We start from the raw sequence: 23,210 nt of genomic DNA, 5'->3' as shown, positions 1-23,210 counted from the left end.
CCCATTCCGCATAAAAATGATGATAAATTAAGAATGATAAATTGTAGTGGGTCATACTACACCCCCCTGGTTCTTAAGCTTTTTAATGCCTTGATTTCACAGTGATTTTCAATATAAATTAAGTAGTGATAATATAGGAAGACAAAAATGAGCATTTCAAGAAAGAAAAATATCGTCCTACATGGATAAAAATATTTTAAGCCCTGAAAGTGATCAGACATTGGGAGAAGCCAATCACCTACAGGATTCTCACCGTGCTTCTATTCTTTAAATGTCTTTGTGAGAACAGTCTTGTTTTGGTGGCTTGTCTTTTGTTAGATGAGATTACTGGTGCTGTTCAGATGGGCTCCCTTTAGCTCAAGTTAATATCTGTCCGTCTGTGGCCTCTTATTTCTGATGTGTGTTTATGGTATACTGAAATGGCTGATTATTGACTTACATGCCTTTGGCTGATGTTCTTATCCTAGTGTACGTACAGCTAGGGTTATGACCACTGTTTTGCCGGACCTGAACTCCACCTCTCAAGGCTACCTTTAGATGCTGACTGCGGTTCCGGATCGACACGTTCTCTTTGTCAGGCGCGATAGCGTTGTCCTGCGGTTGTGAAATTAGCATGTGCAAACGAGAGCTGGCTTTTGGCTCCCCCATGTTAATGCCCACTTGCTAGCCCACGGGGGCTAAAGATAAAGAGAAAGCCTGTCTGTGTCTGTGTGCGTAGATAATGAGTGGACTGTGACCCTGCTCTATGTGTGTGTGTATATGTGTAGATGAGTGGACTGTGACCCTGCTCTGTGTGTGGATAATGAGTGGACTGTGACCCTGCTCTGTGTGTGTGTGTGTGGATAATGAGTGGACTGTGACCCTGCTCTGTGTGTGTGTGTGTGTGGGTAATGAGTGGACTGTGACCCTGCTCTGTGTGTGTGTGTGTGTGTGTGTGTGGATAATGAGTGGACTGTGACCCTGCTCTGTGTGTGTGTGTGTGTGTGTGGATAATGAGTGGACTGTGACCCTGCTCTGTGTGTGTGTGTGGATAATGAGTGGTCTGTGACCCTGCTCTCTCTTTGTGTGGATTGCAGTGGACCTGTGACCTGCTCTGTGGGTGCAGGAGATGCGTCGAGAGCGCTGATGACCGCAGCTGCTGTCGCAGTGTGTGTGTGTGTGTGTGTGTGTGTGTGTGGATAATGAGTGGACTGTGACCCTGCTCTATGTGTGTGTATATGTGTAGATGAGTGGACTGTGACCCTGCTCTGTGTGTGTGTATATGTGTAGATGAGTGGACTGTGACCCTGCTCTCTGTGTATGTGCATGGATAATGAGTGGACTGTGACCCTGCTCTGTGTGTGTGTATATGTGTAGATGAGTGGACTGTGACCCTGCTCTGTGTGTGGATAATGAGTGGACTGTGACCCTGCTCTGTGTGTGTGTATATGTGTAGATGAGTGGACTGTGACCCTGCTCTGTGTGTGTGTGTGTGTGTGTGTGGATAATGAGTGGACAGTGACCCTGCTCTATGTGTGTGTGTATGTGTAGATGAGTGGACTGTGACCCTGCTCTGTGTGTGGATAATGAGTGGACTGTGACCCTGCTCTCTCTCTCTGTGTGTTGGTTTGCAGGTGGGAAGCCCCCGTGTGGAGCTGACTCTGCTGGAGCTGCAGGAGATGGCGTCCCGCCAGCAGCAGCAGATCGAGGCGCAGCAGCAGATGCTCGTCGCCAAAGTGAGCCGTCCGGCCGCGCAGCTTTAGCGAAGTCCCGCGCACCTCACGCTGCGATGACACGCGCAACACCTCAGGCTGTGATGTCATACTCTACACTTCAGCCTGTTATGTCATACTCTACATCTCAGCCTGTTATGTCATACTCTACACCTCAGCCTGTTATGTTATACACTACACCTCTGGCTGTGATGTCATACACTACATCTCTGGCTGTGATATCATGCACTACACCTCAGCCTGTTATGTCATATACTACACCTCTGGCTGTGATGTCATATACTACACCTCTGGCTGTGATGTCATGAAGTTCATCTCCAGTTATGGATGTCTCACACCACACTTCAGGATGTGATGTCACACTATACCTCAGGCTACGATGTCATGTCTTAGACTGTGCAGCCCGTGGCAGAATTTAAACTGCGTAAGTCACCCCGGATAGTTACATTTGTTTATCAAATAACTGCAATTTGTTGAAGAAAAAAAAAAAAAAAAAAAGTATGTATATTTAATGTCGTGCAACGTTCGGAGTGTTCCTATGTTTTCATCCTTCAAAGAACAGCAGGGATTAAAAGCTCGGACACGGCATGTTCAAAGTGCATTATGAACCGGTCTGGCGTTCGTAGAGACACCAGGTGGTTCGGACCGCTGATCAGGAAATACTAAACCACAGCTCTCCCACCCATTTTAGCCCTTGACTAGCATTTATTTATTTATTTGATTGGCAGATGTCTGCTTTTCATGAGGATTTGCTTAGCTTACATTGGACGCCCCCCCCTTTAGTGTAATACTCGGATGCACAACGGCAGTGCTCCAGGAAGGATTCAGACTCGTGCCAAACTCCGGTGCCCTAAAATAAGACATTCCCTGCTGCTTTGTGCTAAAAAATGGGGGCACACGGCAGCAGGAAAGGGACCCCGCTGTCGTCAGGATGTACATCGCGCAGATGTGCCCTGCGGCTTAACCCAGCCACGCCCGGCTGCCCGTTTCCTGTTAGTGAAAACCGTGGCGCGTCAGAGGCCGGGGCCGTCTCTCTCTCTCTCCGTGACGCCGGGGAGAGAGGGAACGCACCAATGACGGTCCGTCTTCGCCAGAGTCGTTTCTTTTTGACTGTCTTTGTTTCGGCCGAGAGGTTGACACCGGAGTTCTCGTTAAACAACAAGCACTTAGCCAGCCGACGGACCGCGCAGTGTGATTGGACCAGGCACCCGCCTGTCCAATCGCACTGGCAGTTTGCGCGTCCCCTTACTCTTGACCCGGTCTCAGCCACGACGCTGCCTGATCCGAACGTCTTTTATAACCTGCTGCTTCTGAATGACTGCTCTTGCTGCCAGTTGCGCACGCTTGTTTCATTCAGGAGTGCCTGCGCTTTGCTGGAGGCGGAGTTATTTGCAAGCTCTGTTTTGCATAGAAGTTCTGTGCGCCGTCCATAGCGGGATGCGTTTCAAACCTGTTGTGTGGGAAGAGTGGTGATGGTAACCGTCGCTGAAGGACTGAGTTGTTGAAAAATATGAAGACTGTATTAGCACTGTTGCTAGAGAGTCAGTCTGAGCATTGCTGCAGTACAGTTATTTCTGTAGGGTCTCTGTAGCTGCTCATGTTAATACTGCTATATCAGTCCACGGAGGCTAAGACCTTTACCCAGAGAGAGAGAGAGAGAGAGAGAGAGTGTGTGTGTGTGTGTGTGAGAGAGAGGGATGGAGGGAAGGAGAGGGAGAAAAAGAGAGAGGGAGGGGCAGCTTTACTCTGGCCGATTGATGTAATCGTGTGTCTGGCTCCTGCCTGAGCAGAGTGGCTTTGGCCATTTGGCACTGGTAATCTGGACACAAGTAAGTACTTGCTCTGGGGTAGCATTGTGTGTGTGTGTGTGTGTCTGTGTGTGTCTGACTGTGTGTGTGTGTGCTCTTGTGCGTGCACGCACAGATGTGTGACCAAGAGACAGTGATGGAGGGAAAGAGTTTTCATGTCCACTACAGGACACAACTATAACCTCTCGCACATCATACGATCTGCAGAAATGACAGGCTGGCAATTCAAATTCATGCTCCCGTCCAAACGCGTATCACTACCCCACAAGTCCCCCGTCACCTCAGTCCGATGTCCCCAAAAATGACAGCCAATGGGCACAGTGGGACTAATGCAGGGAGCATTAAGCAAGGCCACCTGGCACCCTCTCCTGCAAAAGTGCACCCTTTTGCGCGTGATGTCCTTGGGTTTTTATTGCGCACAAAGAGGCTGTCCAGTGTCCACTCTTCTGAAAGCTTGTTTATGGAGCTAACATAAAGCCTTTTCCTGTGCCGCCATCTTAGTTACATTGCATTGCATTATAGCAGATATATATAAAGGGCAGATTAATTTCAATACGCCAGTCAAATTGTATTCACACTTTTGGGTGTGTCGTTTTGACGCTGAAGGGGGAAACGGTTTAAGGGATTGACACCCGTGATGCGCGCAGGAGAGCGTTAATGAGCGCGCGGGAGAGAGTTATAATGAGCGCGCTGGCGGCTCTGAACGCCGAGAGGACGCGCCATACGGTGCGGGGGCGGCGGCGGCGGCGTGGGAGGCTTCCTCGGGCCGCGCGAGACGGCGGCCGAGCCGAGCGGAGCAGCTGCGCCGCGACACGCCACGCCGGCAGGGTTTTTAAAGCCGCTGCCGACGGAGCCCCGCGGCTCAGAGGTTAGCGAGCCTCTCTCTCTCTCCGACCGCGGTCGTCCCCCCTCGCGCCGCGGCTAAGCTAGCGCTCGGAGGAGGCGGCGGCGGCATCGAACGTTCCTGGGAAAAGCGGCGTTTTAACTGGTGGCCAGGTTGCGGAGAGGCGAGATTTTCTGGCGGACAGGTGCATTTATCTGGCAGAAAGGCCCGTTTTTTTTGGCAGGAGGTGCGGGTTGCGGCTAGCCGGCGCTAAACGGTTAGCGTTTCTCTTTTTTCGGCGGCAGGAGCAGCGGCTGCGCTACCTGAAGCAGCAGGAGAGGAGGCAGCAGCAGACGGAGACGGAGAGCGAGAAGCTGCAGAGGCTGAAGGAGCGCGTGGAGAGCCAGGAGGCCAAGCTGAAGAAGATCCGCGCCATGCGGGGCCAGGCCGACTACAGCAAGGTCACCAACGGCAACCTGTGTACGTACAGACTCCGCCCGCTTTCTGTGAAGTGTGAACCCTAGCGCATGTATCGACCCTCCCCTTTACTGATATCCCTGTACGCTTACAGACTCCGCCCCCTTTCTGTGGACCTAGTGCATGTACCGACCCTCCCCTTTACTGATATCCCTGTGTACGTACAGACTCCGCCCGCTTTCTGTGGACCTAGTGCATGTACCGACCCTCCCCTTTACTGATATCCCTGTGTATGTACAGACCCCCCTTTACTGATATCCATGTGTACGTACGGAGTCTGCCCGCTTTCTGCGGACAAGTGCATGTACTGACCCTCCCCTTTACTGATATACCTGTGTACATACAGACTCCGCCCGCTTTCTGTGGACCTAGTGCATGTACCGACCCTCCCCTTTACTGAAACCCCTGTGTATAAGTACAGACTCCGCCCCTTTACTGAGGACTCAGTCCATATAGACCCTCCTCCTTTACTCTGCATCCGTATGTGCATCACTTGCACATGTCTGTACGAATGTGCATGCAGGTCTGTGAGTATGTCTGGTTGTGTGTGTGTGTGTGTGTGTGTGTGTGTGCTCGTGTGCTCACAAGCGTGCATGTATGTAAGTATATCTGGTTCAGTGCGTGTGTGCATGTGGGTATGCGACTATGTCTTTTCTGTGTATGTGTGTGCGTAGGTGCGTGTAGAATGTGAGCGTGTCTCCACTGCATGCATGTGTGTGCATGTGTATGCGGGTATGAGAGTGTGTTTCTGCTGCTTGCATGTGTGTGCATGTGTATGTGGGTACAGATGTAGAACTGTCTGTAGACCTCCTTTACTGATTCCCTGTGTACGTAAGAGGCTTCGTGAGTGTGACCTAGCTGCATGTATCGACCCTCCTTTACTGATTCTGGTATGTGAGTGCTTTCTGTGGACCTATGCATGTGTGACCTCCTTCCTGTATGTAGTGCTTTCTGACTCATGCATGTGTTATTTACTGAGTGTTGTCTGCTGCCATGCTGTGTGTGCATGGTATGTGAGTATGTGAGTGTGTGTCTGCTGCATGCATGTGTGTGCGTGTGTATGTGGGTATGTGAGTTTGTGTCTGCTGCATGCATGTGTGTGCGTGTGTATGCGGGTATGTGAGTGTGTGTCTGCTGCATGCATGGGTGTGCGTGTGTATGTGGGTATGTGAGTGTGTGTCTGCTGCATGCATGTGTGTGCGTGTGTATGTGGGTATGTGAGTTTGTGTCTGCTGCATGCATGTGTGTCTGCTGCAGGCATGTGTGTGCATGTGTATGCGGGTATGTGAACGTGTCTGCTGCATGCATGTGTGTGCGTGTGTATGTGGGTATGTGAGTGTTTTTGCTGCGCGCTCGTGTGTGTGCGGGAACGACTGCGCGTCTCTGCTGCGTGTTTGCGTGTGCGTGTGTGTATATGACAGCGCGTCTCTGCTGCGTGTTTGCGTGTGCGTGTGTGTACGACAGCGCGTCTCTGCTGCGTGTTTGCGCGTGCGTGCGGACACGACAGCGCGACTTAGCCGTTTGTCTGTCTCCCTCGTGACCCGGCGTCCTGCCCCAGCAGCGGAGATGGAGCACATCAACGGCGTGTTCCAGGAGAAGCAGCAGGAGCTGCAGGTGGCCGTGCTCAAGGTGGACCAGCTGACCCAGCAGCTGGACGACCTGCGCCGGGGCAAACTCACGCTGGGCGGGCAGGTGACCGGCACGGCCGCGCTGGAGCTGCGCAAACTCTACCAGGAGCTGCAGGTGAGCCGCCGGGCGGAGTCGCCAACGCGAGCGTAGCGCAGTTGCAGCGGCGTGGAGCCCAGTTCAGGGTCGGTTAGAATGGCCGTCTAAGACTGAAGCCCTGGAGGCCTGCGGGGTTTGCTTCTCAGCGCGTTTCTGAACTGAATCGCTCAAGTTAATTTCCCCCTCCCCTCCCCTCCCTCAGATTCGCAACAAGCTGAACCAGGACCAGAACAGCAAGCTGCAGCAGCACAAGGAGCTGCTGAACAGGCGCAACACGGAGGTCACCCTGATGGACCGGCGCATCGCCGAGCTGCGGGAGCGCCTCCATAAGAAAAAGGCAGAGGCGAGTCCAAAGAGCGCCCCCATGTGGCTGGGAGGGCTCACCTCCCATTATTTACACCATATCTACAGATCAGGGGGGCCACACACCTTGACACATATTTTTATATGTTTTTTCAGTTGAAAATGCACCCTCTGCATCTCTGTCAGTTTAAAGACCTTAATTTCTTGTTAAACATGACCATAATTGTCTTTAAACAGAAGATATTACTGTCCCAGCATATAAGGGATATGAAGATTGATGTCTGGCAGACTGATACATGCTTTTGGGCCAGAGGTGCATGTCTGATCCAGTACACAGTGAGTTGATATACGTTGTGACTGACTTGTCTCCCCCCCCACCCCACCTCTCCCCCACAGCTGAACAGGATCAATGGCCCCCCCTCCCCCCAGCCGGCCGCGGGCGGTTCGGGGCGCGTGGCAGCCGTGGGACCCTACATCCAGGTGCCCGTGCCCACCCGCCAGGACATGCCCCCCGAACCGCTGAAACCGCAGTCCCTCAGCGTGCCCCCTCCCATCGGCCACGCCCACTCCAAAACAGGTTTGTTTGTGTGACCGCCTGCATAAGCATGCATACACGTACACGCAGAGGCCGGTGCATGCAACATGCATAGAAGCGTTACACACGGGATGCACACTCGCATACACACATACGCACATGCACACTCGCATACACACACATACGCACATGCACACTCGCATACACACACATACGCACATGCACACTCGCATACACACATACGCACATGCACACTCGCATACACACATCGCACACCACACACACAACGCACATGCACACGCATACACACACACCCCATGCACACCACACACTGCATGCACACATGCACACACTACACATGCACATCATACACACACAGCACACACACGTACCACGTCATCACACATGCAAAACGCCACCACACACACACACACACACACACACACCGTATGCCAGAAGCTGCACAGCTCTAACCCAGCTTCTGCCTCAGCGCTCATTTTCTGCTTCTGGTCCTCAGTTTGTCAAACGACGTCTCTGCTGCTCTTTTCACGCTCTTAATTTTCTGTTTTATACGTTTCCTTATATTCCTGTACCTTTCCTCCTGTAATTTCCTGTCGAATTGTATTCTTCCGTTGTCCTCCCCCCTTCTTCTTCTCCCCTCTGTCCTTGTGCCCTCCCTTTCTCATTGTCGCGGTCCTCTGGGGGGGCGTTGCCCGTTGCCCGACAGAGACGGAGGGGCGTGGCCTGAGAAAGCCCCCCACCACCTGGAAGGTGTCAGATTTAGACATCGTAGTGGACCCCCTGTTGCCTTCCTCTCCCGGGGCGCCCTCCGGGTCCGACGGAGTGTCCTGTGAGCCTGCAGGTGCGAGCAGAGGGAACGGGGGAACCTCATCAGTGGGGCCCTCGCTGTACCCCCTGTGAGACCCCCCCCCCCCCCAATAAAAGGCACCCCCTACGAAACGTGCGAAGGGCGCTGCCTTTTATTTAAAAAAACATTCGCAGTGGTTTCTTTTCCGGCTTGAGTGTTGAGTCGCTTGTCGTGAAGCACGTTAGCCAAGCCTGCCAGCGGTACGGCAGGCTTGAGGACGCTTGTGGAGACGGTTTGGAGCACTCCAGACTGAGAGAACGCATGTGCAAAGAGCTGCGATGGCTACATCAGCAGGCCTCTCGCCCACCCAATCAGCATGCAGTTCACATTTTCCAGTTTGTTTGCTGGACCAGGATTGGCTGAAAATGTGAGTCTCGGTCAGTTCTCTTCAACAAAAGACGGGTCGTGCATATCTTTCATCTTTCACTGTGTAAAGCCTGTGTGAAGGACGTAGACATGACACACGGTCGGCGATATAGCCTGTAAGCATGTCGGCCCAAATTTCCTGGTGCAGCGAACGTGTGGGTGGAGCCGGTGGCTGCTGTTGGCCAATGCTGGGTTTGTATACTGCCGTTTCCCTGACTGTCTGACTCCTCCCTCTTCAGCCAACGAAAGCGATTGGCCCGTTCTAAGCAACGGTCCCCCACCGCTCAAGCCCCCCGACAGGAAGGAGACGAACGCGGACGGGCCCGGCAAGACGGGCCCCCCGGTCCCCACGGCGACTCCGCCCGACAAGGTGAGCCCCTCCCCCCTGCGTCCCTCTGTCCTACGAAGGGGACAGCCATCTGCTTTTTGTTTCTTCGTACACTCGGATCCTCACTCTCATGCTCCTCTACCCCCCCCCCCCCCTCTCCATAGGGCCCGGACTCCGCAGGGCCTAGGCCCGTGGGGCCGACGCCCCCCTCCCAGAAGCCGCCGCCCCCGCCCTACGGCACGTACCCCTGCACGGGCGCCCCGCCCCCGCCGCCCGGCTCCGGCAGTCCCCTGGAGCGCCGCCGGGACAGCCTGCCCCGCCCCGGCCCGGCGTCGGCCAACCCGGCGTGGCAGAGGGCCCCGCCCCCCACCGGCTCCTCCTCCCAGCAGATCCAGCAGCGCATCACCGTCCCGCCCAGCCCCACCTTCCAGCCCCCGTCCCCCCTCTTCCCCCCCGCCGGGGAGAGGCAGGACCCCCTGCTGGCGGCCGCCGTGCGCCCCTTCGTCCCCGACAAGGGCTCCCGGCCGCAGTCGCCCCGGAAGGGCCCGCCCACCGTCAACTCCAGCTCCATCTACCACATGTACCTGCAGCAGGCCGCGCACAAGGCCCACCCCCTCAACAGCAAGCTGGCGCTCAAAGCGGGTGAGTGACAGGCCTCTCGGCCTTTCAGCTCTGATCTGTGCTGGGCTGGGGATCGGAAGTGAAGGGATCAGTCTGTGGGTGATTTGCGGGACTGACGCACTGGAGTGATGTCATTGGGCCGCCCTTTAGGTCTGCGTGCTGAGCCGCTCATGGTCTATTGGTGGAATCGGTCTATTGGCTGGGTCTGCGAGCGATTTGTGAGGCTGACGCACTCGGGTGATGTCATTGGGCCGCCTTACAGGATTGCGTGCTGGGCCGCTCTCGGCCGATTGGCTGGGATTGGTGCGACGTCTGTGAGCGATTCGTGAGGATGACGCACTGGAGCGATGTCATTTGGCCGCCGTTATCTGTTCTGGATCTGTCTGCCCGGGCCTTCAGAGGGCGTGTTAATGGATACTGCTGATCTGGCCTGTGCCGTTGCTGAGAAGTGGAAGGTTTTTTGATTTGGAATTGGCTTTATTGAATTGAATGTAATTGGATTGGGTCGGTTTTTTGGATTAAATTGGAACTGGAATTGGATTTGGATTTAACAAATTGGATTATTGAATTTGGTTTGTCCTGGAGTTGAATTAATTAAAAAAAAGGACTTTCCTCCCTCTAAAAAAAAAGGAAGAAAAAAATGCCGGCACCATTTCACGCTGGTCTTTAGGATGTGAGTTTACAGCAGCTGTAAAATCCGCCTAAAAAAAACTGAATAATACCTCCTGAACTTACATGCACATTGTAGGCTTATAAATTAAGCATAGTGAGATTTAACTGCTGATTTGTATGGGTTTTGGGTAACTTATTTTGATCTTTGTGAAGAGACTTGTGTTTTGCCTGCATCAGCTTCAGTTGTCTCCCTGTTTAATCTCGCTGTGCCGTGTTCTCTCTGTTCTGTGCAGTCTACGGGAAGCCGGTCCTGCCCTCCGCTTCCTCCACGCCCTCCCCCTTGCCCTTCCTGCAGGGGGCGCCGGGCGCGGGGGTCCCGGGAGGCGGGGAGGAAGGGGCCGAGAGGGGGGGGGAGGGGGACGTGGAGGGCCAGGCGCCGGGGCCCGGGGAGGCCCCCCCCCCCCACCCCGGCGTGGAGAACATCCCGCGGCCGCTGAGCCCCACCAAGCTGACGCCGGTGGCGCACTCGCCGCTGCGCTACCAGAGCGACGCCGACCTGGAGGCGCTGCGGCGCAAGCTGGCCAACGCGCCGCGCCCGCTGAAGAAGCGCAGCTCCATCACCGAGCCCGAGGGCCCCGGGGGCCCCAACATCCAGAAGCTGCTGTACCAGCGCTTCAACACGCTGGCGGGGGGCATGGAGGGCGCCGGGGGCACGCCCTTCTACCAGCCCGCCAACCCCCCCGAGTACCCGGGCCCCCCCGCCGCCGCCGCCGCCGCCCCCACTGACGTGGAGAACGGGAACGCCGCCAACGGGAACCCCCCCGACTTCCCCCCGCCGCCCGCCGCGGAGCCGGCGGCTCCGCCGCCCCCCGCCGCCCGGCTCCTCCCCCCGGTCCTCGGACAGCAACGACAACCGGGTCCTGCCCCGCCCCCCCCTCCGGAGCAGACCTCCGGCCCCTCCCTCCTGCCTCGGGACTCCGTCGAGGACAGCAACAATAACCCCGCCCTCGCCGCCGCCTCCGACGCGCTGCCCAGCCCCATCCCCGAGGAGGAGGGGACTCCGCCCCTTGCCACGCCCTCCTCCCAGCACCTTGTGAGTTGTGACTGAAGCTACAGCTGACTAAACGCTGTAGAACCCCTGTAGAGTTGCAATATTATACAATTTAAATATAGAAATATGGATATATTACAAACTACAACTACAAACAACTACAACTCCGCCCCCTCGCGCCGCTTCCCAGCATTCCCTTCCCTTCCCTTCCGAGCTCCATCCAGAGCTGTCGATAGAGAGAGTTGCGTCAACTCCATTGACTCTTAATGAGACCAAAAATGTGTTTTTGCTATCGCTTGCCATCAATGAACAGTACGTTAGTTAGCCAATTTACATTAACCAAGAGCTAATGCTAACATTGCTCAACGTTACGTTACAACTACAACTACAAAACAGATGTTTACATCATTCTAGGTCCAGTCACTTTTTTGCGGGGGGCGGGACTTTAACACTCCATAGCATTACTGTTACAGCTAGCCAGATGCCAGATTCCTCTTGAGCAGGTTCCCTTTAACTCTGCAGCAGGAGCACAGAACTGCAGAGCGTCTGGTTTAACCGCCCTCTCTCTTCTCTCCGTGCAGAAGCGCAGTAACCTGAAGAAGCCGGACTCTGAGCGCACGGGCCACGGCCTCAGGGTCAAGTTCAACCCCCTGGCCCTGCTGCTGGATGCCTCGCTGGAAGGGGAGTTCGATCTGGTCCAGAGGATCATCTACGAGGTGGGCTGCGTGCGCTGTGCTGTTCTGTTCCACTGTGCTGCGCTGTGCTGTCTCACTCGGTGCTGTGCGGCTACGTTCTGTCGTACAGTGTTCCACTTTAAGTGGTGCTGTTCCACTTTGCTGTTATGTTCCTCCTTATGCAGTGCTGTTCTAATTTCTGCCAGTATGTTCCACTTTATGAAGTGCTGTTTCACTGTTCTGTTTCGTTCCGCTTTCTGTTCTTCTGTCCCATTTTGTGCTGTTCTGTCCCACTTTATGCCATGCTGTTCCACTTCTAGTTTTTTCTGTCCAACTCTGTGCTGTTCTGTTCCACTCTGTGCTGTTCTGTCCCATTCTATGCTGTTATGTTCCACTCTGTGCTGTTCTGTCTTGTTCTATGCTGTTCTGTTCCACTCTATGCTGTTATGTTCCACTCTGTGCTGTTCTGTCCCATTCTATGCTGTTCTGTTCCACTCTGTGCTGTTCTGTCCCATTCTATGCTGTTCTGTCCCATTCTATGCTGTTCTGTTCCACTCTGTGCTGTCCTGTCCCATTCTATGCTGTTATGTTCCACTCTGTGCTGTTCTGTCTTGTTCTATGCTGTTCTGTTCCACTCTGTGCTGTTCTGTCCCATTCTATGCTGTTCTGTTCCACTCTGTGCTGTTCTGTCCCATTCTGTGCTGTTATGTTCCACTCTGTGCTGTTCTGTCCCATTCTATGCTGTTCTGTTCCACTCTGTGCTGTTCTGTCCCATTCTATGCTGTTCTGTTCCACTCTGTGCTGTTCTGTCCCACTCTGCGCTGTTATGTTCCACCCTGTGTGTCTGTGCAGTGCTGTTCCATTGTGTGGGTGCGGGGCCAGTCTCACCGGTGCGCTCTGTTTAGGTGGACAACCCCAGCATGCCAAACGACGAGGGCATCACGCCCCTGCACAACTCCGTCTGCGCCGGCCACCACCACATCGTCAAGTTCCTCCTGGACTTCGGGGTCAACGTCAACGCCGCGGACAGCGACGGCTGGTGAGGCTCCGCCCCCTCGCGCCGCTTCCCAGCATTCCCTTCCCTTCCCTTCCAAGCTCCGTCCAGAGCTGTAGATAGAGAGAGTTGCGTCAACTCCATTGACTCTTAATGGGACCAAAGATTTGTTTTTGCTACTGCTTGCCATCAATGAACAGTACGTTAAGTTAGCCGATTTACATTAACCAAGAGCTAATGCTAACATTACTCAACGTTTAAAAACAAAAAAAGCGTAACGTAGTTGCAGAACTGTATTTAAAATTAACCGCCGAGGAACTATTTAAATCTCCACGAATCGCGTGAGACCGTTTTTGGTTTCGGGTACGCCATTGATGCAGCTCTCTCTTACCTACGGCTCTGGTTTCCGTCCGCTGACCGCGCCCGCTCCGTGTCTGTCTGTACCAGGACCCCGCTGCACTGCGCCGCCTCCTGCAACAGCGTGCACCTCTGCAAGCTGCTGGTGGAGTCCGGGGCCGCCATCTTCGGCACCACCATCAGCGACGTGGAGACCGCCGCCGACAAGTGCGAGGAGATGGAGGAGGGCTACGTCCAGTGCTCCCAGTTCCTCCGCGGTAAGAGGCTCAGAAGGACCGCCTAATGGGGTCAGAGGGTGGGGTTATTACATGTCATGTTCCACCCACTGAAGTTAACCAACCGTAGTCTTTTACTATGGACAGTGAAGTTTTTTGATTGGTTCATACTGCATGACATGCAAAACATGGTAGCTCCGCCCATTTTGGGGTAGGTGAGACCTCACTTTTCCTTCATTACATTACATTTATTTGGCAGTCGCTTTTATCCAAAGCGACGTACAGTAAGTGCATACCAAAGGTCAATGGAACAAATACAATACACAGGTTCAGTAAGGTGCAATACTCATTATGTAACACTTATTCATAGCCATGAACACAGTAAGTCCAGTTCACGCAGTAAGCATAGGCTATCTCAGATGTTAAGTTAAACTAGGAGGCATGACAACCAGCTACAACATCAAGATAACGATACGAATGCAATACAAGTGCTGGATGGAGGTACATGGGTAACGAGTGCTACATGAATAAGGTAGAAGGGTACAAGTGATCCTAGATTGGGAGTGCCCTGTGTAGTAGTGATAGATAGTCCAGGTACAGTGTGAAGGGATGAGTCTTCAGACCATGGCGAAAGATGGGCAGTGACCTCAAATGGCAGTTCGCTTGCAAAGGGGAGGATTTGGCGAGAGAACAAAGGAATGAGGTGGCAGTGTAAGGCACTGGGGGACAGACCATGTGACCATTCCCTCCCGCCCCCACCCCCCCGCAGGCGTGCAGGAGAAGATGGGCGTGATGAACAAGGGGGCGGTGTACGCGCTGTGGGACTACGAGGCCCAGGGCGCGGACGAGCTCTCCTTCCAGGAGGGCGACGCCGTCACCGTGCTCAGCCGCAAGGACGACAGCGAGACCGACTGGTGGTGGGCCCGGCTCAGCGACAAGGAGGGCTACGTCCCCCGAAACCTGCTGGGGGTGAGCACCCGGTCCCGTCGGGACCCTCGCAGCACGGGAGTGTAACCAGCGGCCCATTACCGCTTCTCCTTAAACCCGTTAAAGCAGCGGTAACCAACCCTGTTCCTGGAGATCTACCATCCTGTTGGTTTTCATCGCAATTCCAATTTGGCACACCTGACTCTACTGGTTAGGATGGTAAATGGTAAATGGACTGCATTTATATAGCGCTTTTATCCAAAGCGCTTTACAATTGATGCCTCTCATTCACCAGAGCAGTTAGGGGTTAGGTGTCTTGCTCAGGGACACTTCGACACGCCCAGGGCGGGGTTTGAACCGGCAACCCTCCGACTGCCAGACAACTGCTCTTACCTCCTGAGCTGTGTTGCCCCCTAGAGGAGCTCAACAAGATCTATAGCTGTTGAATGAGGTGTGTTTTGTTTGGGTTGGAATGAAAACCTACTGGACCTCCAGTAACGGGGTCAAGTTTTAAAGCACAAACTAACTGCACAGAATAAGAGATCGATAAAAGAGAATGCTAATGTCAAATGGTCGTTATTTTGAATATCTTGTGTATTTTTTACATTTTATTGCCTTATAAAAGAAAAAGTAGATCCAGAATAAGTTTTGTTATTTTAACAAAGCAATGTATCCCTGAGCATGATAACATATGCACATGGGAATGTGCAGCTTGCTGTATTTTTATGCAGTGAACAGTCTGAAAAGAGTTTCTCTGTTTATAGCTAACCTAAAACTAAAAACTGCTTTTCAGCTCAGAAAAACAGGGACTCTTCAAATGGTTACTAATGGCAACAGTGATCATAATTATGGTTATGGCTCTAGAATAATTTGTGTTCAGTTCATTTTATATTCCTGCTGTCCTCACGTAGAAGAGGGTGCCTTGAGAAAGTGCGCCCCCTGGTGTTTGACCATGCCCTGCAGGCTCTTGACTGTTCATGTGTTTGTGTCCCCCCTGCAGCTGTACCCCAGGATCAAACCGCGCCAGCGCTCCTTAGCGTAAACCCCCTTGCCCCCCCCCCCCCCATTCCCGGTTGAAATTTTGGACCGTAAGCACTACCGTTCCTACCTGTGCCGCTGTTTCTTGCGGGAGATCTTCCCCGGGACCTCAGGGAGGCGCTCTCCGAAACGGCAGCCCATCTGAGACGCGTGCAGGACAGGACAGGGGCGGAGCTGCCTCTTTGCTTCAGGACACAACGCACAACCAGACCTGAAAAAAAAAAAAAAACAGACCTGACTAAACGCTCCGGTCTCCTTGGCGACAGAACAAAGTGCTTTTTTCAATGGCGGTTATAGGTTTTTTCCTTTCACTTCGACGTCTTCGATCCAGGCTGAGAGAAAACGGCTGTTGCCAGGGACGACCGTCTGAGGCGCACGGACCTGGGGGAGGGGCTTCGGAGGCCGGGCGTGGCCGGGGGGGGGGCGGCCAGGAGGAGCGCGAACACGAGAAGCATGGGTGGGGTGTGGCGGTTTATTTATTTTTCGGGTAGCTCTGTACCCCAGGGGTGGCAGGATGTGGCTAATCTATCAGATTGCAGCACAGCGACTGATTTTTCCAACTGCTTCATGTGCAGCATTTCAGGAATGCTTCTTCAATCAAAACTGGCTTTTGTTAGAGGTTTCCTATCAAAGCCAGTGTGCAGATGTCCAAATGTTGTATATTAGCACACTCTGGATTTGTTTTCCCTATTGCAATTACATCCAGTTTTCCCCTCCCCCCCTCATGTTTTTAGTCTTGTGAATGATTACCTCTCCAGCAACGCTTTACAAAAGAGCTGAGCCGCAAAAAAAGAAACTGTAAATCCCGTGGTGACGGCGAGATTATTGTCTGCTGTAGGAAGCAAAGAAGCAAAGTGCGTTCTGTACAGTGTAAAGATGTGGGCCTTTTGTGATCTGATCTGTAAATGTACACAGTAAAATGATTCCCCCAGCATGAGGTAAAGTGGAATCTCCTTTTGTCGAGTGTGAATGTTTATGCGTTTGTGGTCTGCGTGTGTGAGTTTGGCCTTTATTTTCTAATGCCTGTAGCTTGTTTTGTCTTGAAAAGGAAAATGCTTGCACAGCCTGGCAGGTACCGTGCATGTGCAGTGCTGACATAACATTACCGGTTGCTCTTGACCTTTTGTTTGGTCACCGAATTTTAACTGTCCATTTTTTAGGTTTTACAACTTACAGGTGACAGGTAGTTAGGATTGTGATTTCTGTTTTAAATATTTGGGACATACAGGCCTAATGTATTTTTGAATGTTTTTTTGCACATGGTGCAGGAAAAAAAGTGATTTTCCTCAGTGCAAGTGTACAAAATGTGTGACTGATTTGGTGGCTCAGGGCAATGAATAAAATACTATACTGAACCACCCAATTATGTATTGCATTGAAATAATATAATCCTATTTACTCAGTCCTACCAGTCAAGATATGTAGAGCTTTGGTATATTCATGTAAATAAGAAGGAAAACAGGGTAATCGGACATTACCTTTCAAGTAAAACTGGGCAAGGTGCTTGTCCAACTATTCTAAACGGCACTGATATTGTCCTCCGGTGGTCATTTCTAAAACTACAAACGGAACACTTGCACATCTTATTGTACTATGGAGTTCCTGTAGATGTCGCTAGAGCATCGTACTCACTGTAGTGATCGCACCTGAGGAGCGGGGGGTCGGTGATGCACAATATCGCGACTACTTATGGTAAAGGTTTGATTTCACGCATCTCCGTTGAGGCTGTGCTGAATTTATAGTCTTGATTTAGAGATACGTGATTGGATAAAAGTGACTGCGTCGTTATTTCGCAGTAGCTACGAACACGTGGGTGTAGCTCTAATAGGGTTATGGTGAATGCAAACCGAACTGCTACCCCCCACTTGGATTATCAAATTTGTGATTTATAACAATTAGCAAGTAGCATGGTCATTACAGCTTCTACCTATGTCTGAAAAACCTTTAAGAGGGTGGCAGCATATCGTATTAGATTGAGTATTTTCGAGTATTTTACGTGGAGTTGTTCGGTCAAAACTTTCTTTTGTATTCTATGGCCTCGCAGTTTTACTACCGTAGTTTAGAAAATAATTGCATGGAACGGAAAGGGATACACAAGCACAGCCTGTCTTTTATCGGCTGCCAATCCGTATCGTGTAGTTTATTTCTGATTATATTTTCCCAGGCATACAAAATTTGATTCGTTTAACTTGTCTGCCAGAAGTGGTATTTGATGCATATTGTATATCACATCAAGTAGCCTAGGCTAATGAACCCGATCTTATTCTGATGAGAGGAAGATGGGCTGCATTTGACTTTGAATTATAACTTTATTTTATGATTCTTAATAACTGTAAGCTATATATACGCAAATAGTAACGAATTAAAGACATTCTTACCTACCAACGATTCTCGTAGGCTAACCCGTGACAAGCAGCAGGTCACCACAAAGGGGACTGCTGATATCCGCAATTCTTTCTTAAAATTAATTGAATTTAGGTTTTAGGTACTTAATAAATTATTGCATTATATTACTCTTTTTCACTGTGTATTTTTATACATAAATATTTGTTTACTGCACTTTATTTAACAGGGACCATGTCCGTCACAACTGATGTGCCAGAGTTAGCTCCATAACTAATTGTCTGCGGTTCCTGGGCAGGAAAAACATTACAAATCCCAACAATAATACATAATTCTTGACAATAAAACAAAGAATAGCCATTACACATAAATTACTTCACAACAGCGCATTTGATGAAATTACAGTAACCAGACACAGATAGTATCGGCCTACTAATGGTTATGTCTGATTTGCTTTGAGCCTTTTTTTCCTCCAAATGAGCAGCATAATTATTAAAGCCAGTGCACACTAGTGTTGCTTGTAACTGAGTTCCATATTGATGATGCTTGTTTGCTCTCTCTTGTGACCGATTGCTACAACAAGCCACATTCACTGGAATCTGTATTGTTTAGCAACGTAGATTAGAATGAAACGTGTAATGATCAATCAACAATGTGTCCGATCAGAATAACTATACGCATATTATGGACGGACGTTACTTATGCTTCAGTGAACAATGTGAATCAAATGACGATTCAAAGGCATTCCGTTTGAGGAATGCGGCATTTTGAATGCGCAGGAATGCAGACGTGACTACAGTCCAGTTAACACTACAATTCCCAGAAAACCCTGCTATTGTTATCACTGGACCATGCGCACTGTTATAGGCAACGCGAATGATGTCATTCACTACACTAGAATCGTACCGTATTGTGTGTTAAGGTTCAAATTGGATCAGGAGTTTGCAGAGGTCTCTTGAATGATGATACAGTTTTCAAGGTAAGCATTATCTCCCATTCAGATTTTAATCTCGATATATACGGTTTCGAAGAAATTCTGCTGAAAAATGATTGCTTGGGAGCTGTTAAGTTAGTGTGTCAGGGTATTTAAATGAGTGGGATTCTGTTTAAACTCCGATATTGTAAACCTCAAGAAATAGTTAACGAGATTAGGATGTAGTGTGTAGAACGCATGTGTGCCATTAACTGTGCGTTTTAAAATACACTCAATAATGAATGATGTTTTATGTCTCAAATCTTCATGTGGTTGAATGTAGCTCTAGTGTTTCGGCTTCTATGCGTGCATAAATTGCCGTGGACCAGCGCATTCAGCAATTGATGTGTTAAATCTTCGTATTTTACTGACCAAACTTAATTGGAGATTTCTACAAATGATGACCACGATGTGTAATTGCCAAAGAAACTATCAGTGTTTAGCCTGGTGCGGCATACTTTGGAAGAGGTTACGCACCAGCGAGTCCAAAGCCGATACGCATCTAAAACAAATGTAGGCTAACCGGCGATCAACACGTACGTCATATAGCCCATGCTCAAGGTAAACATCGTGAATCTAGTATCACGAACGCCACATTTTGTGCAAGAAAGACCGAATCGTTTTTGTGTCTGCATCGGTACAAAATTCTAGCACTGTGGAGTTACCTGTGTAGGCTAAGCTTCTATTATTTGGGTGATTTTAGCTGTTGAGGTAAAGATCCGTTGCTATATGTCGGTGTTTTGACTGTAAGCTGCAGATATTGCCTCTGGTATCTCTAGAAATCATTAGACTTATGCTTTCACATATTTAGCCAGCTGGGCCAATGAAGTCCATAATATTTGACATTATTAACATTAAGCAGTTTAAAGTTCGGAGAACGAACATTTGCCGGTTCTGCGTAATTACTCAGACCGAATGTTAAGAGAACTATAATGACTAGTTTGCTTACTCTACAATGCTGTCAGACAAGCGCAGGCTTGCAGTAAATGTCTTTGACTGTAGCAATAAAATTGTTTTTTTTTTAATTATTATTATTTTTTATCAGAGTCAATGTCACATAGGGACCAGCTGTCCCAATAGGGGTCAGTGCTGCAGGTTTTGGTGGTGTTTGGGGGAACTGGGGATTAGGAATGTGGAGTAGTCTCCAGTCAGGCCGAGTATGGACAACTATTGGACAAACATTAAACTGAACTAGCCATTCTCGCTGCCTCGATAATCCAGCTCTCTCCTTGTCTCTGTCTCTCTATCAGTCCCTATATTTATCTCAATCTCAGCCATCTTGTCCGCTCTGGAAACTGCAGACCTGCTGGCTCACACAGATCCATATGCATACATTGAGTTCAGTGAGATTTTACAGTTTAATTCTGTTTGGGCATGGAGTGCCTATGCAGCATACCCTTGTACACGCTGGGTATCACTGATGCGAAACATGCCAGGCAGTGGTCTACGTATTCCTAACACTTTTCTTTGAGTGTTCTGGGGAGCGTGCAACTCAGCACTTCGATCCCAGCTCCTGGATCCCAGCTCTCACAATTCCAGGCAGAATTCACTAATCCTTAAAGGTTTTCCTCCATGCTGTAAATTTGTATACATTGAATGGAGCTTACATTTAGTGTGGAGAGCAACTGTCTTATTTTTGCAGCAAAGGTGATAGGTTTATGAAGCCAGATTTTGGAAGTGCTTGACAAGGAACCTGGGAACACCCGACTGGCAAAGCCAGGTGAGGTGTGAGTCGAGTCGGAATCCTGCCTGACGCCTTCTTCTGCGCCAAGAAGCGGTGCCGGCAGTGTGGTGCTTAGCAACTGAGAACAGGAGGGACCAAAGAGGAGGACTGTGCTCAGGATGCTGTATGTCTCCTTCCCCCATAATGAGACCCAGGATGGTCCTCTGAGATCTCCCAACATCCATGTAAGAGGAGTCATGTGAGGTCATCTGATCTAAGCCACTGTGTTCATATTTCATATACTGCCTTGTTTCCATTCTGTTTTTAAAGTAGTGAGCTCCTTTAATTGGTTCATTGACCTTCTGCCATATTAACTCTCCTAATGATAAAGGTTTTCAAGGCGCAAAAGGTTATTTTCAGATGAAATATCCAGTCCCTTTACAAAAACAGGTAATGCAAGAGAACTTGCTGTGCATTTAATTTAACATTGGAGATGGAAGACTAATAAAGTGATTTAGTGCACACTGTCCAAACTGACATTATAGTTCTTATCTTAATTGTAGTGTATTGTAAATACTGCTGATATTTTTTGCAGTTTTATGTCCTTTTCAAAGTCCCGAGCATTCGTGTTTACAGTGTACACGCTCAAGCAGCATAAACTGTTAACCATGTGACGGAAAGAGCAGACTCCTGCATCGAGTGAACAAACACACACCGCCCAGCTGGATAATCGTCATGGAGTTGCCCCCAGGGGATTAAACAAACCGAGCCGGTGAATGTGTGCACTGAGGGGAGACTCTGTCCGGCATTTTGTTTGCTTTAATCGTGCGGTCTCCTGGTGCAGGTGAGGGGCGAGGAGTCGCTCCGACAGCGCTCGGATTTCACGGGCCGCGAGGAGAGCTTGGGGGGCGTGGCCTGCCACGTGCATGCAGATGAAGGGGAGAGGAGAAAGGGAGGAAGTTTGAATAATTGCTGCTCTGGTGATGGCAGTCCAGGTTTTGACCGTGGGCCAAGGTTGGGCACACTGCAGTCTGCGGTGCGGCACGGCGGTGCCTCTGCGTGCTGAGCTCGCCGTGCCATGCAGAAAGGGGGAGAGGGGCAGCGCTACAGTCTCAAAATCCAGGGCACGTTTCTTACGTGCACACGCACATACGCACGCACACGCACACAAACACGTGTGTGTGTCGCCCCTCCCCTGAAACGGCTAGCTTTACGGGCTGGGAGATTTTTGTCCTATAAAAAGCTGCGCTGTGCTCTTTGGGTTATTTTCCCCTCCAAATATTCCTATTTGGAAATTCCCATTGATCAAATTTAGGTTGTCAGTTGTTAATGCCTGACCTTCTAAGCTGAGGCGGGCTCGTGGTTGAGAGGGGGCAGGGTGGAGATGGGTGTGTTTAAAAATCGTTACTCCTGTTCGTCTTCCTCTCTGCACCTCTGGTCTCTGTTACCATGGCAACACTGGCAAAGATGTTGCAGGAAAATAAGGGGGTGGGGGAAGGATTTGGAGGCAGGGTTGTTGGAGTGTGCAGTCCAATCAAGGCCTTATACTGGTTACTCAGCTCTGTATTCTGAAGTAGCATCTTTTCACCGCGTTGCATTCATGGTTTTCTGTTCTTTGCAGTTCTAGTTAGCCACCATGACCGCGTTTCCTTTCCTGTGTGGTAATTTGCTCCGGTCTGCCTGCTCATCAAAGCTGCCTCTGTCCTTTTCATTCTGGTTATTAAGAATGTCCGAATTTAAAGGGTGATGGTGGCTGAGCTCAGCTTTCAATTAATATCAGTTCAATTCAATAAGCTTTATTTATCCCCGAGGGGCAATTCATTGCTGGGCATATTATCAGTCAACATCAGAAACAGATGGGATATAATAGTCGTAATTTGCTCTGCCTTTCCAGTTCATGTTGCATGTACCAGGGTTGATCGTGGGGAGGAGCTAGCGGCTGGTTGTGGGGGGGGGTGGGGGGTGTTGCTAGGTGATCGCATGCAGGGCTTAAGTAAACATCAGGCGCGCAGGTGCGCTGTGAGTTTTGCCACAGCGCGTATCTGTCGCGTTTATAATGGCAGGGCAGACAGCGAGGAACGCCGGCCTTGTTTAGTTTAGTTTAGTTTTCACGTGGGAATGTTACTGTGGGGGGGGGGGCGGGGCTCTCGCTGGAATTGGAATCACAAAGAAGGCCGGGCGCGGGGGTCATGGCCGCCGTGGCCGCGGCGCGGGAGGGTCCCGAAACTCGGGCCCGCTCTGTGAGCGTTGGCCCCGCCCAGCGTTTCCCGCAACAATGGCCCTGTGTGGCCGCTTCAATCCTCCATTCTCCCCGGGCTGCGTGGTCCAGAGGTGACGAACAATGGCCCCCGTTTGTCATTTTTTTTAAAACTCCGAGACCCGGCGTCGTCACCCCCAGACCACGCTGCTGCACCTCTCTCTGCCCAGGAGCTGCCATGTCCCATAGCTCCCAAACAATCAACAAATAGGGCTTATCTCATTTATGCGTCAAGTGGGACTATTTCATTTTTGCATTTTCATATTTATTGTTTTCTCTCTGTCTCTCTCTCTCCCACTCTCTCTCTCCCTCTTTCACTCTCCCACTCCTTCCCTCTCTCTCTCTCTCTCTCTCCCCCTTTCCTTCCCTCCCTCTCTCTCCCCCTCCCTCCCCCCTTCTGCCTCTATCTTTCCTTCTCCCTTTGCATTTCTCATTGTATCACACCTGACCTACCTAGCTATGTGGCTGTCCTGGGCTGTCTGTCTGTTTATCTACATTATCAATGTATCGCCTCAAATATAAGGGGAAGAGCGAGGGTAA

The 23,210-nt window shown here is 50.8% G+C and overlaps 2 protein-coding genes across 9 annotated transcripts in view; both read left to right on the top strand.

Moving 5' to 3' along the window:
- Positions 1-16,371, top strand: part of LOC135257066 (apoptosis-stimulating of p53 protein 1-like) — a 31,535-nt gene extending 15,164 nt beyond the window's left edge. For 2 of the 4 annotated variants that reach the window (XM_064339480.1, XM_064339481.1), the window contains exons 6-19: positions 1,614-1,715; positions 4,649-4,823; positions 6,379-6,563; positions 6,748-6,888; positions 7,245-7,425; positions 8,111-8,245; positions 8,857-8,987; positions 9,110-9,587; positions 10,472-11,271; positions 11,811-11,945; positions 12,809-12,942; positions 13,345-13,511; positions 14,239-14,438; positions 15,397-16,371. In XM_064339480.1, coding sequence (XP_064195550.1) covers positions 1,614-1,715; positions 4,649-4,823; positions 6,379-6,563; positions 6,748-6,888; positions 7,245-7,425; positions 8,111-8,245; positions 8,857-8,987; positions 9,110-9,587; positions 10,472-11,271; positions 11,811-11,945; positions 12,809-12,942; positions 13,345-13,511; positions 14,239-14,438; positions 15,397-15,438 — 3,006 coding nt within the window. In that variant the 3' untranslated portion in view covers positions 15,439-16,371. The remainder of the gene's footprint in view (positions 1-1,613; positions 1,716-4,648; positions 4,824-6,378; positions 6,564-6,747; positions 6,889-7,244; positions 7,426-8,110; positions 8,246-8,856; positions 8,988-9,109; positions 9,588-10,471; positions 11,272-11,810; positions 11,946-12,808; positions 12,943-13,344; positions 13,512-14,238; positions 14,439-15,396) is intronic. The other 2 variants (XM_064339482.1, XM_064339483.1) reach the window with 2 other exon arrangements.
- Positions 16,372-18,612: 2,241 nt separating this feature from the next.
- Positions 18,613-23,210, top strand: part of LOC135257062 (disheveled-associated activator of morphogenesis 1-like) — a 198,417-nt gene continuing 193,819 nt past the window's right edge. For 3 of the 5 annotated variants that reach the window (XR_010330584.1, XM_064339468.1, XM_064339466.1), the window contains exon 1: positions 18,613-18,756. The gene's annotated coding sequence lies outside the window, so the exon portion shown is untranslated. The remainder of the gene's footprint in view (positions 18,757-23,210) is intronic. The other 2 variants (XM_064339470.1, XM_064339469.1) reach the window with 1 other exon arrangement.

This window comes from Anguilla rostrata, chromosome 6, assembly GCF_018555375.3.
Source record: "Anguilla rostrata isolate EN2019 chromosome 6, ASM1855537v3, whole genome shotgun sequence".
Lineage (NCBI taxonomy): Eukaryota > Metazoa > Chordata > Actinopteri > Anguilliformes > Anguillidae > Anguilla > Anguilla rostrata.
The sequence above is the reverse complement of the archived record's forward strand: the minus strand, read 5'-3'. Positions and strand labels throughout refer to the sequence as shown.